Raw genomic sequence first — 13,603 nt, 5'->3', positions numbered from 1 at the left:
ATGTATGCAATCTGTGTGATAAATTGCACAAAAGTGTATTGTGTGCTAACATTTAAAATAAGTTGGGTAATTATAAATAATATAATTGGCAATTTTGCAATTTTCATTGCTTGCAATTTATATACCCACCAAAGCCCCTATTTATTCCAGAAATTTATTATTTGGCAAATGACGCAAATCTGAAAAGTAACCTACTGTACATGCTTTGCCTACTTGGTCAGTAAGCAGCTTCTACATCAATGCGATGTGACAGGGTATTGTTCACTTTTGCTATTTCTGTTAGTAGAATTCAGTCATCCAAATAGGAGCTGAACCGCAACGATCCCAATTTAAACTCAACTCTGCTGCGGCTGCCTGATCTTGGCCAGCAAGAGGACCATCAGGGAGATAGATTCTTGGAAGAACTAGCTACTGTAATTAATGCTCCAAATTTTGAAAACATTCTCTTCTTTTTCACGGTGTCTGGCTCAGGTTATCTTGAAAAAGTGATTATATTAAATCCCCATTTTAAAAAAAATTGTGCTGTGCAGGAGTGAGGATACTGCATGCACAAGAGTGTAAGCAAGGAAAAGGACTGTGTGCACTCAAAAGCAAATGAATGAGAGCATTATGTGAGCATTGGCTTGTGATTGAAACGTTACAACAATAACTATACTTTAGAAAAATGTAGTTAATTAACTGTGAAGCACTTTGAGATATATAGTGCAAATCTTTCTCTTTTGTAAGTGAGTAGCTTTATGCAGAAACACATCTTCAAATTTAGTTCCACACTAAATTATAATTAGAAAACAATTCTATGAGAAGACTTGCACACAGCCCACTTTTCTGCTTAAGACTGGATGGCAGTGCAGTACCATTTTGTTGGTGGTTATTTAAGTTAGTTATCCGAAAATTTATATGGGTAATGACTGAATATTGCCTCAGAGCAAAGCTAACTTTTTTCCACAATGTAATCAGAAGGATCATTGTACACAGGAAAATGTGCTTTCAGGAAGGAAGGAGAAGGGAGAAGCACAGGAGAGGGCATAATTTCAAGAGGAGGAAGAGAGGTAAGAGAGTAAAGGAGTCGGCAAAGAAATGAGGAAGGTAAAAAAATAGGCAGAAGGTGGAAAGAGAAACTGGATAAGATGACGGAATGTGCCAGGGGTTTAGACGATGACGGAATGTGCCAGGGGTTTAGACCATGACAAGTTCAGATCGGAGATTTAAATAAGAGGAGGAGGGAAGAGGGTTGGGTGAGGTCTGTAAAATGCTCCACTTGGTTGGTACAGGCATCGTCACTTAGTGAGATGGGTCAAGGATGTCAACACAGTTGCGAGCTCTCTCATGGTCGGTGGCACAGTGGTTAGCATTGCTGCCTCAGCGCCAAGGACTCTGCTTCAGTTTTGGCCTTGGGCAACTGTGTGGAGCATGCATGTTCTTCCCATGTCTGCATGGGTTTCTGCTGGCTGGTTCGGTTCCCCCCATAGTCCAAAGACATGCAGGTTAGGCGGACCGGCCATGGTAAGTGCATAGAGTTACAGAGATAAGGTGTGGGTGTGGACCTGGTAAAGATGCTCATTTGGAAAGTCAGTACAGACTCAATGGGCCAAATGACCTCCGTCTGCACAATGGGAATGCTGTGGTTCTAAAAGAGGCTGCAGACAGGCCAAGAATGAAAAGGAGAGATCGTTTATCACAACTACAGTTATAAAGCATAAGAATACAAGAAACAGAAGCAGGAGTAAGTCATTTGCTCCCTCGAGCCTCCATTGCCATTTAACAAGATCATAATCGCTCTCCATAATCGACTTCCTTGCAGATCAAAAATCTGCTAGTCAGCCTTGAATATCTTGAATGATCCAGCCTTCACTGCTCTTTGGGTTGGAAAATTCCCAAGATTAATGACTCTCAGGGAAGAAATCCCTCCTCACTCGCACCTTGTATGAGGGCACCCGCTATTCTGAGATTGAGAGATTTGTGACTGATTCAATTCTGTGGCAGCAGAGGAAAATCGCTGGATGGATTCAAATGTGGACATGTGGGAAAGGTGGGCATGGATTTGGAAAGTGAAAACACACTGAAGGACGCTGGAGAGGACAAAGAAGTCTGATATGTGCACGTAGTTTTGAAGAGGGGTCAAAGGTTGTCGCTTTTGAGGCAAGTTGTGGTGACTGTTGATTTGAAATGAAGGACAGAGGGAACTACGAAATTTATCATCCAACACGGGAGCCAGGAAGTAGAATTAGCTTGTCAACAGTTTAGTGAGAATAGGATTGAGGGAGCAGGGGGTGGATCTAATGGACAAGGTGAGCTTAGAGAGGGCGTGATGGAAAGAAAATAAATTAAGTGACTGGGAATTAAAATGCAATAATATTAAAGTCAAAATGATTGCAGCATTTTTAAGAAAAATGCTAAAATACTTGTCTCAGAGAAATATTTCAAGTTTATTTTCCAAATGAAATTGGCTGTTTTTGATGTGTCTGTGCATGAAAGAATGCTACCAGAATTAGATATAATTATCCCTTTCAGAGAGAATGGAAGAACTCAAATTGGTTTGACTGTTCCACATATCCATTATGAAGCTGATTTTTACAACAAATCTGTGCACTTACGGCTACAATTTTCCTGCAAGTCTATTTGGGTGTTAAATCTGATGAATGTCTGACATTAATTGGTCCATGTTTCAAACACACAATTTTCTAAAAGCCAAGTTTATATATAGAACTGGTTGCTTGGGGTAGAAGTATCAAAGTTTTTTTTCCTCATCGCCACAGTGCTTCAAATTCCATGTACGAAGCAAATCCCCATATTCTCAATCATTTGACTATGGTTAGAATTCTCCAATCTCGCCCATGGCTAGGATTCTCCAGTCCCGCTGCAGCGAATGGAACCTTGGCTGAGTGTCAGTTTTTCCGTTCTCACTGACAGCAGTGGCAGGGCAAATGAGTTCAGAGAATCCCAGCCCAAATTTCAAATAACTCAACCAGGAAGATGGATGTGATCAGGGGTAGGATTAATTCACCAATTAGACAACAGTGCTAAAAACAAACACATCCGTTACAATTTTAAACTCATCAAATTTAAACAGGACAAACTGGTGAAAGAGAAATAAAAATTTCCTCAGCTGAAAAGGGGTTGCTTTCAAAGATTTAGGGTGGCAAGTGTTTCAAGGGCTGCCGTGGCTTCGGGGTTAATAGATCCAGATTTCCTCTGATACTGTAGATGTAAATGTCTAATTTTCTTAGGCATCCAGCCATCCTCCTATTTCTACACCAACAACTGTTCTTATTGAGGTAGATCTGATTATCAGAATTTCAAATGGTCCAAATCCAAATCTAAAATGCCAATTAATACATTTATTCTAAGCATGTGTTCATGTTGTTGCAAAATTCAAAAAAGGATTTTTCTAGAAGCTTTTAAATATTAATATTTTCCTATCTTCTAACTTAATGACATTCACTGTTGTTTGTTCTTTTGCTCTTTGTTTAAGGAAACACTTTTATTACCTGAGTTATGAGCAGCATTAAGGTTGTGACCTGGAAGATCGGGCAACGAATGATGGATTGACTGCAGGAACTGGGGTTGAACCACCGCATGATTAACATGGTCCATAAGATTAATGTTGTGCAGAACATTCACCTAGACAAACGAAACCAAGGTGGTCAATAATCATTCTGTCAAATTAAATCAATTTTCACAGTCCTGTACCGGTGACAGTCTAAGTGCATTGCTGCTCACCAAGTAAATTACATGCAGCATTCATGTATTGAGCAGCCTTTCTATGTGACCTTAATACATCAGCTATCTCAATGTCTATACACCATTTGTCTTTTTCTCACCTCTAAATTGAATTCATTGCTTGTGTAGCGTCCATTGAGCTCTGAGCATGTCAGCCTAAACTTTCGACCAAAAATAGATGCAGTATCCCAGTTACGATAGCGGAGTTTGCGAAGAACATGTTCATAGTTTGCCATGGTGTCCACACCTATTGAGGAAGAAACAAGACGACACCACCATCATATGGAAAACAGTATCCATAATGTGAATAATCTCTGTTCATATGAGTACTCATTAATATTTCTCAAAATGACCCTTGTTAAAAAATAACAATCTTCAATTCGAAGACTGCCACATATTTTATATTTCATATAACGTTCTTAAAAAAAAAGTTCAGTTCTAAAACAACAATACTGATGCAATTCTTTGGGTTGCTAGAATAACACAACTTTTTTCATTGTAACAGGAATTAAAAACTACTATTATAAAATGTCAATTGCCACAATCCAATTACGTTTCATACAGTTTGATGCAGATTTCAGTGCAAGCATTTTTTCTTGTTCTTTGCAGATATTGTGGTCTATTGTAAAAGAAAAGGCCAGGAATTTGCTATCCCTATCGGCATATTTTCAAAGCAGCAACCTGGGGGTGATTGGATCACTTTCTCATGTCAACAAACATTGCAATCAACCTGACTGATAAGGGCACAAATTCAATTTGCTTCATAGTCAATTGAGTTACTCTGCATGAAAGAAAATGAAATTACCATAAATGGACATTCCAGCTGTGGAATTTGTGAACTCCAGATGTTTCCCGTGCAGCTCAATTGGCTCCAGTTCCAGGCACTCCTCTTCTGAATTTAGCTCATCCCCAACGATCAAAATGTCACAGTAATCCAGGTTGTGCACAATCTCTTCTGGTCTACCAAAACGGTGGACTACATAAAGGATTTTACAAAATACTGGTGAATATGAAGGAACTCAATATCAAATTTGAAATTTTTGTTGAAATACAACTCTTATTGACAAGGAAAGGATTACTATAAATCATTCCACCCCTAAATTGCAAGAGCTCATTGCAGATACAGCTTTGGTTCAAGTATCCGGCTTCCAGCCAGAAGGTCCCAAATACAAATCCCAGTCTTGCTCATCAAATTTGTTTTGTTCAGTTGGGTGATTTTTGTCATCTTCTGTCCAAGCCGGCTAAATGGAATTTGAGACTGAAATATATCTTCTTGGGGAGAAGAAAAGCCCATATTATCTCCCTGCCAGATTGGAGTTTAGAGAGGTGTCGAAGGCAGCCACAGTTCATACTCAAGTTATGATCCTTCCCTCCAATTGCACATGAGACTCATAAAATTCTAACAGGACTAGGCATGGTAGATGCAGAGAGGATGCTCATGATGCTAGGGGAATCCAGAAACAGGAGTCACAGTCTGAGGATTCAGGATAGACCATTTAGCACAGGAGTGAGGGGACATTCCTTCAACCAAAGAGTTTGAGCTTGTGGAATTCATTACCACAGGAAGTAGCTGATGCCAAAACACTGAACACATTCAAGAGATCGCTGGATATAGCACTAGGGGTGAACGTGATCAAAGGTCATAGGGAAAAAGCAGGATTAGGCTATTGAGTTGGATACTAAAAAGGCCATGATCGAAATGAATGGCGGAGCAGGCTTGAAGGGTCAAATGCCCTCCTCCTGCACCTTCTATATTTCGATGTTTTGATTAAAAACATTGATTGGTGTCATCCATTAATGTCCTATGCCATTCCCACAAGCTCAATTCTAACCTGTTTTTCTGAGCTGTTAAATCAACAATGCCTGGAAGAATCTGCAGTATCTGTTCTTTCAATACACTTTTTTGATGTTATAAGGTCCCAACTGCTACTTTAACGTTGGGCTTGAGCAGGAGAAGCAGTTGTGGCTTTCCTTCCATGACCACCTGGCAGAAAGAAGAGGCTTGAAAGGCCCTTTTATTTTTTTTAAACCTTTCCCATGAAGCTGAGAGGAACAGTAGTTCTTTGCCATGTCCCTTAGATCCTTTTAACAGGGCTGCAACCTACCCTACCAGTCAACTTGCACTACTTCTGGGGAACATTCCTCAAGTGCCAAGCTGTGGCCTCCTGCCCCATTAACCAATTTTGACTTCCCTCAAGTATCAGATAACTGACCAGGCATATCCAGATGATGCCCAGGAGTTAAAAACTGCAGAGCCTCTTGCCATTAAGGTCAAGATAGTCTATCAACTATCTAATTCCTGTCAGCGTTAAAATCAGGGCTAAAGCATGAGCAAGAACGTAAAATCCCCAAACGTTTAGTGTAGGTGATGCAAGATATGTAACTAAATTATGTAACTTCCGTTACCTACTGATACCAGGAACTGACCTGTCAAGATCCCAAGATCACAAGGCAGAATGTAGCACATTTACAAATCAAATCGTTGTAGCATAGGGCTACCTGGGGACCTAGTTCCAATTATGATTCTTAGCAAACATTTGATTGTGTTACATATTTAAAATTAAGGCCAGAACTTTACACTCTTCCACTCCAGCAGTTTCGAGGATGGGGGATAAGGTTGGAGAACGAAGTCGGAAGTTGCACAGATGGGATTCCCTCCGGGAAGTCACCTGTCCCAACCTGGAAATGATTTTACATTAGGGTGGGCAGGACCTCATACTGAAACACTGCCCTTGTCCCAGTTAAGACCCTTAAGTGGCCTCAGTTTTTATGTTAGTGGACATCTAATAGATGAAGGGGGGGTAACACCGTGAAAATGAACTAATCTCAAGTGAAAACCTCCTTCCAACCGGGGGCTCCCTCCGCCAATCTATCACCTGACACCCGATCACAGCCCCCACCCCCCAGTCCGGTGACCTCCCCAAGTCTACCCTAGGCCCCACACCTCTTTGACCTCGCCACCTAACCTTTCATATAGTTTCTGGCACTTTGTTCCAGACAGCTACCAGCAGTATCTATCCTGGCCACTATAATGTCCTTCCTGGAATGACTGCAGAGCCTCTGGCCAACCTAATTGGCCGGCAGCTCTCCAAGGTTGAAGGCAGTCCTGCCTTCTGTCATTTAATGTTATTCCAAGTGTGAAATGCCATTGGGTCTGCTGGAGTCAGCGGGAGTGCTATCCCTGTCAACTCTTAGGATGGTGGACAGCGAGTGCCTGCCATCCTAAAAATTTAGCCCTAAGTCTTCAATTAATCAAGACTCAAACATGGATAGAATATATAAATCTTTCAAATAAGCTGATCCTATCACAAAACATGGTATTATCAGGGATGAATCTCTCAAAATACTACGAGAAATATTTACCCCAGGCCGATTGTGATTAAATTGATTGGAATTCTTAAGATCTGGGCTGTTGTAATCAGAATTGCATCTAATAAAATCAGGCCTAGTGTTTCAAGATATTTCGCTTGGCATAATTTTGCTGTCTGCTTTTTATTTCCAGTTAATTTCCTCACACTGTCAGGTGCCTTTTTTTTAAGCACAATTCTCATTCTAAATTATGCGAGTAACCAACCTTTGCCATCTTCGTGTTGGCCTCTTCTGATTGTGTTGATGATTCTGAGGCCTGGAAATAGTACCACACCTCTGTTGTTTTCAAACTCAGATGCTGGTCTGGAGAAATGGTCCAACCCACTAATTGTAATCTTCGGTTCAACAGGCTGAAGCACCACAATATATGCATCGATGTCTGAGATACTGATACAAGTGTCCTCACCAAAACACCTTTAGAGAAATAAGACAGTACAGTGTAACATCCACTACCAAGATCTCAAGCTAGTTTCCATTCAGGAAGTTGGTCATTTTTAATGCACGGTTGCTTGAGATTGCTATCAGCATCTTGAGATCAAATTCTTACCAATTTTCAAAGTTATTAGGCCGGGGTCTTCCATATTTCAACCGATCTTCCAATTCTGCCAACCTGAGCTTCTATTCACAGGTTCCTGCAATCTTCTATCTCCAGGGTGATGAAAATGGGAAACATAGCTTAATTTTATTGTTTTAATGGAGCTTGCCTTCTGAAGACACTCACATCCCTTCTCAAAGGAATAGTTACATTATGGAGGAAACGTCAAGCTGATAGTTGTCAGTTTAGTTGCTGACAGTTAAAAGGAGACCCCCAGGATATTATTTTTGGAAGGTTCAGAATCTTCACACCTGAAATCAAAGGCCAGAGCAGCTATGCTGACAATGGATGGACTGTTAGTCTCCATGTTCCAAAGAGGTATCAAGAATTTCAGTTTTTGTAAATGACTTTACTTTAAACAACTCTGTCTTTGAATTAAAAAGACAGAGCTGGGGTCTAGTGGGCAGTTAATTAACATTTCTATTTGAATGTATAGCTCAATTAAAATACATTGCCATGGAGATGGGCTTTAAGGAAAAGTCTGTAGGAAGCCATTTGGATTGGTTTGGATTGCAGGTTTTCCTAAAAACACCACTGAATCTCATGGACAGGCCTGTCTGCAAGAATCAGAGACAGAGAAAGAGACAGCGAGGAGCTAGAGGCAGCAAGTCTCTGTTCGCCACCAGAATGTAGGTAAGAGCTTGCATTTTGAATAAGAGACTTAATTCATGAGAGATTAAATGAAGATGAAAGATTGGCTTGGTTTTGGTTAGAGGGAAGGATCTCCAATTTATTCCTCAGCATGAAAGTTAATTTGGGAAGTAGAATTAATTTGGGAAAAGTGAAATGGAATTGGTAATAAATTTGCTGATTCCTGGAGAATGAAGTGTTCACTTAAGGGACAGAGTAAAAATGTAACCATGACAGTGGGATTCTTGGCTGTTGTAAAAATTAAAGGGATCTTTACTGTAGTTTGGAGAATAAGTTGCCCACTGAAAGAGTGTTTAGATAATGTTGTTTTTAGTTTGTCTCAGTAAAAGTCTTAAAACTTGAGATACTGCCATGTGATCCTTTCATTCATTCTCTGGAAGTTTGAATTTCTTCTATGTTTCCACAGAAATTGTAATGATTATTGCACAAATATAAACCAAATGATGCTGGGGTACATATCACAAATTCAAATAGTAAATGATTTATGGAGACTAAACTCATTGGCGATTTTGTAGAAAATAAAGTGGAAGCCCCGTTGGACACTTTGTTTATACTTGACAGTGTCAAGGTCCCAAAATGTGGCAATGTCATGGTGCATAATACAAATTAAAATGCTATTGTTTCACACTTAGCCCTCATAGGGTTAAATTAACAGGGCAGTTGAAACTGTAAGTGGAAAATAAGTTTTGAACAGGACCTCTGAACCAGTGTATATGTGACAGTAAAGATTGATATTCTTGTTATCATTCAAACTCAGTGCTGCAACAACAACTGTATTCATTGAATTCAGCAGAGTTCACTTCCATATTAAGACAAGTAGGTTCTCCTCTTAGCAGAGGCAGTCAGCTTAGCTCAAAGCTGACACTGGAGTCAGGCTTTTAGAACAGAAATCTTCAAAACCTAGAAGCAGTCATGCAAACAAAGGGCTAAGGGAAGAATGGACTGCAGGAGAACGGAGCTGGAAATTTTACTTCAACTCAAGGAAGATTCACTGAAGTGAATCATGTTATTCTATTTGTTAATTCTTTTATAATATTTATTTTATCAATAAATTGTATTGATGAAGCTAGGTGATTGATTATAACTACTGTTCTGTTTATTCAAATGATGGCAAATCAAGCTGTTTAATGTGTGATATTGTTAAAAAATGTGAACATAAGTGAAGGCCGAGGACATTTTCCGGAGGGTCCAAGTGTTCCAGCACATGCACAGAGTTTAAGGAAGTGATAAGATGCTCCATTCAAGATTGTTTATTTTCCAATAAAAAGGGCTTGGCCATCTGGGACACTGGGAATGTGCCTGCGTGGCATGCAAATAGTAATAATGGGACCAAAGCTTGGCACCAAAACTACAGGAATCTTGGGATAGAGAGGGGACTGAGAGATTGAAGCCACCAGTATGAACCACTGGGAGGATGTCGCTAGCAAGAGGAGCAAAGAAAGCAGCTCAAGCAGCAAAGTTGTTGCTGTTGGCAGGCTCCTGTACTCGTTGGAGTTTAGAAGAATGAGGGGAGATCTCATTGAGATGTATAAGATGATGAATGGGATGGATAGGATAGAGGTGGAGAGAATCTTCCCGCTCAAAAAAGACAGCAGGACTAGGGGGCACAGCCTCAAGATAAAGGGGGGGGCGGTTTAGAACGGAGTTGAGGAGGAACTTCTTCACTCAAAGGTTGGTGAATCTCTGGAATTCTCTGCCCATTGAAGTGGTGGAGGCTACCTCGCTAAATATTTTTAAGACGCGGGTTGATGGGTTTTTGACAAGAGAGGGGATTAAGGGTTATGGGGAGAGGGCAGGAAGGTGGAACTGAGCCACGACAGATCAGCCATGGTCTTATTGAATGGCGGGGCAGGCTCGAAGGGCTAGATGGCCTACTCCTGCTCCTACTTCTTATGTTCTTATGTTCTAAGTAGTGAGGGCCTGGGAGAAGTTCTAGAAAGCTGAAAAGACATCAGAAGGTTCGTAATTCCATGCTCTGGGCCGTTGGGGAAAATGCATATTTTTGGATTTGTGGTGTTCTGTTTGGCGTGGCAGAGCAGCTGGAGTTGCACAGGTGAATCTGTGCCGGAGTGCAGCCTTCAGGAAGCCAATGGAACATAGTCTCAGGAGAAGAGATTAAACCATCAAGGTATAAACCATCAGGTGGTGAGTAGTTGTTGAGGCACTCTAAGTCAGCACACTTTCTGGAAGGCATTCAGCAGCTCAATCTTCTAAAGCGACAACTGGAAATCCCTCATGAGGATGAGGATAGTTGTACTGAGATTGTCTAAAACATTGTTCTGGGTGGGCTGCTAAGAAATCCAAATCTAGGTCACAACTACCATTTGTTATCTACTAACTACTAAGACAACAAAGCCAACAGTTTCCAAGGTTTTTAACAACATAAACTTTACAAAAGTCAGAAAAGTAAAACAATTTACAACATCTATCTTCAAAACTTGACAAATACATGAATAGGCAGGGAATAGAGGGATACGGACCACCTAGAGTAAAAGGTCTTTAATTGAGAAAGGCATCATGTGTTGATGGAGGCTTGGTGGGCCAGAGGGCCTGTTCCATTGCTGTACTGCTCTTTGTTTATACTCTAGCTTCCAAAATTAACATGAGATATATGTGAATTAAGAGGCAAAGTTTCATTGATACAATTTAGGTTGTCTACTTAGTGATCTACCATTTGCCTCTTAATTCTCATGTACCTCATGTTAATTCTGAAAGATGGAGTGATTAAAGAAATACATGTAATAAAGGCAAGATGTATCCAAATTACAAGGGGATGCTGTTGTTAAATCCTTGCAATTCACCTTGTATAAGCACATGTAGGGCTGTGCGGGTCAACTCCCATCCAAGGAAAGCACTGAGACATTAAGAAGAGTAATTTATGCTACTGAACCCAATAAGGTATTTAAAGTTGACACAAATTTGAAAATTCAAATTGATCATTGAGTAAACCAAACCACAGTGGTTAGAACTGCTGCCTCACAACTCCAGGGACCCAGATTCAGTTCTCGGCTTGGGTCATTGTCTATGCTGATTATCTGCACATTATTCCTGTGTCTGTGTGGGTTTCCTCTGGTTGCTCCGGTTTCCTCCCATAGTCCTAAAACCGTGCTGATTAGGTGCACTGGCCATGCTAAATTCTCTCCCACAGTGTACCCAAACAGGCGCCAGAGTGTGGTGACTAGGGGATTTTCACAGTGGCTTCATTGAAGTGTTAATGTAAGCCTACTTGTGACACTAATAAATAAAATGAATAAATAAATTATTTTCACAATCTATTTTCAAAAACTGTATAAACAAAAAATGTTCCTTACATACATGGGGGAAAAAAATTACACTGTACTGCATTTTGGATTTACCCTGACTGAAATTAATCATGAATGCAAACACAGGACATTTCATGAGATAACCTACTGGACTTTGGTGGAAATTGTGTAGCGCCGAATTCCAGGAGTTGGAAACTGCCGTGAGTTAATGTACGCTACCAACTGCATGGCTCGATTTACGGTGTCAATGTCGTCTCCTTCAATAACCAAGACTGACTGGGCAGGATTGAAGTGAAACTACAAAAAAAAGCAGATGAAGTTGGATACTCAGTTTGATCAAAACTGTGAAAGACTTCCATGAAATTAGACTTCCACTTGTAACAAAATTATCCATAGCACAAGATTTCACCCATAAGTTCCATGTGAATTTTGAATGAATCTATTTAACACGGTAAAATAAACTGATCATGGTGCTTAAGCCACAGATGCAAACATATTTTGAAATTTGGCATGCCAGGCAAAAATGCATTTTAAATGCAAATTAATTTTAAATCAAATTACTTGTCAATTACATTAGTGCAATGTGAATCTTTTAGTGCCATTAGCATTCATTTGTATCAAGTTCATTGTACATGGTAACTTTAGTGATTGGTGACGTAAGTAATGGAAAATCATCTATCAGGAGAGATACCAGTCACTGTAATCCCTCACCTTGATTTCTTTGCCAAGGCTCTCCAAGGAATTAATATCTAAGCCCTCCTTGCATGTCTGCAAGCAGGAGATAACTTTCCGGCTCTCGATCTTGCCTGGACGTATAGATAAACCAGCAAGACTACCATGGAAAAACTGGGCAAATCGAGGTTTTACAATTTCACCACCTAAAAGATAAATTTTAGAAAAATCAATGTCTATAAAATGTAAGTACAGCAGGAGCTCCATCATTCTTAATAGCAGATGCCCTACTGTCCTTGCCATACATAAACAAGCAGCAAGTTATTGGTGTTAGAAAGGGATAATTTATACCATACCTAAAAATCGCAGTCCTGAACTTGTGTTTACAACAGAAAAGTGCTTCTTGCCAATTAGTCACTATGTCAAGTTTTACATGAAGTACACTTCTTTTCAATGCATTTTCTTCAGCCCTTACTTCAACAACCTGAATTGTTGTTACACAGAACAGTTCCCAGTTGAATTGCCAGTGGTTTCTGTGAAATTATAATTCTTTTTTAAAATTATTGAAACAGCAGTGGCTGGTTATTTCTGTGTAGTAAGCGTACACTTAAAGTTCTATTTGTTTTCCTGAAACGTACAACTTTAAGTGAAACAACTTTGAGTGAATCAGCTTTTCACATCACAACCAATATGCAAAGGCTGTTATGTCCTGCGGGACATTTCTGGTCAGAGATTTATTAAAGCTTGTGAACTGAAGCACTGTGTGTTCCTAAATTCCTATTTTCATAAATGAAATAACTTTTAAAATACAATAAATTTTAAACAAAATTACCTCTCATTTGCTGCCTCTTTCCATTCACTGCTTCTTGTTGCTGGCCTGTCACACTTGTTTCTTCCCCTGCCCATTTGCCTCTTCACCTCCTGAACCCTCACTGTGAACGAGGGGTCAGGAGTGAGAAAGTGAGAGGGAGGAAGTAATGGAGGAAGTGAGAGGAACTGCGATTGGGGGTGTGGGGGAAGGAAGTGGCAAAAGTGGGAGAGTCAGTGAAAGATATTCAGGGAGTGGGAGGGCCCACTCCAAAATGATGCTCATTTGATCACGTTTGCTGTCACTTGCAGTGCGAAGTGATGTTAACGTGAATATCCCAATGCTAAGTGTGCATACAGGCCTCACTATATTTGTGACACCTCAGCAAAATGATGTGGAATGAGGTCACTTTAAAATGGGGACTTACTGTATTAGCAAATAATGCAATGTCTGAATTGCAAAATGTGCATAGGTAAAGTGTTGGAAACATATACTCTGCTTCATTTCAACAAATAAGCTCTATTA

General features: G+C 40.1%; 1 protein-coding gene across 1 annotated transcript in view; it reads right to left on the bottom strand.

The window, feature by feature from the left end:
• The window catches only part of clstn2a (calsyntenin 2a), a 517,709-nt gene that overhangs the window by 14,609 nt on the left and 489,497 nt on the right, over positions 1-13,603 (bottom strand). Inside the window, exons 11-16 of the mRNA XM_080185553.1 lie at positions 12,310-12,476; positions 11,747-11,895; positions 7,295-7,503; positions 4,526-4,696; positions 3,822-3,967; positions 3,489-3,621 (exon numbers count right to left, since the gene is read on the bottom strand). Of these exons, the coding sequence (XP_080041679.1) occupies positions 3,489-3,621; positions 3,822-3,967; positions 4,526-4,696; positions 7,295-7,503; positions 11,747-11,895; positions 12,310-12,476 (975 nt within the window). The remainder of the gene's footprint in view (positions 1-3,488; positions 3,622-3,821; positions 3,968-4,525; positions 4,697-7,294; positions 7,504-11,746; positions 11,896-12,309; positions 12,477-13,603) is intronic.

The sequence above is a fragment of the Carcharhinus amblyrhynchos genome, chromosome 3 (assembly GCF_965287045.1).
Source record: "Carcharhinus amblyrhynchos chromosome 3, sCarAmb.v2.hapA, whole genome shotgun sequence".
NCBI classification, from domain to species: Eukaryota; Metazoa; Chordata; class Chondrichthyes; order Carcharhiniformes; family Carcharhinidae; genus Carcharhinus; species Carcharhinus amblyrhynchos.
Note: the sequence above shows the minus strand (reverse complement) of the source record. Positions and strands in the feature narration are given on the sequence as shown.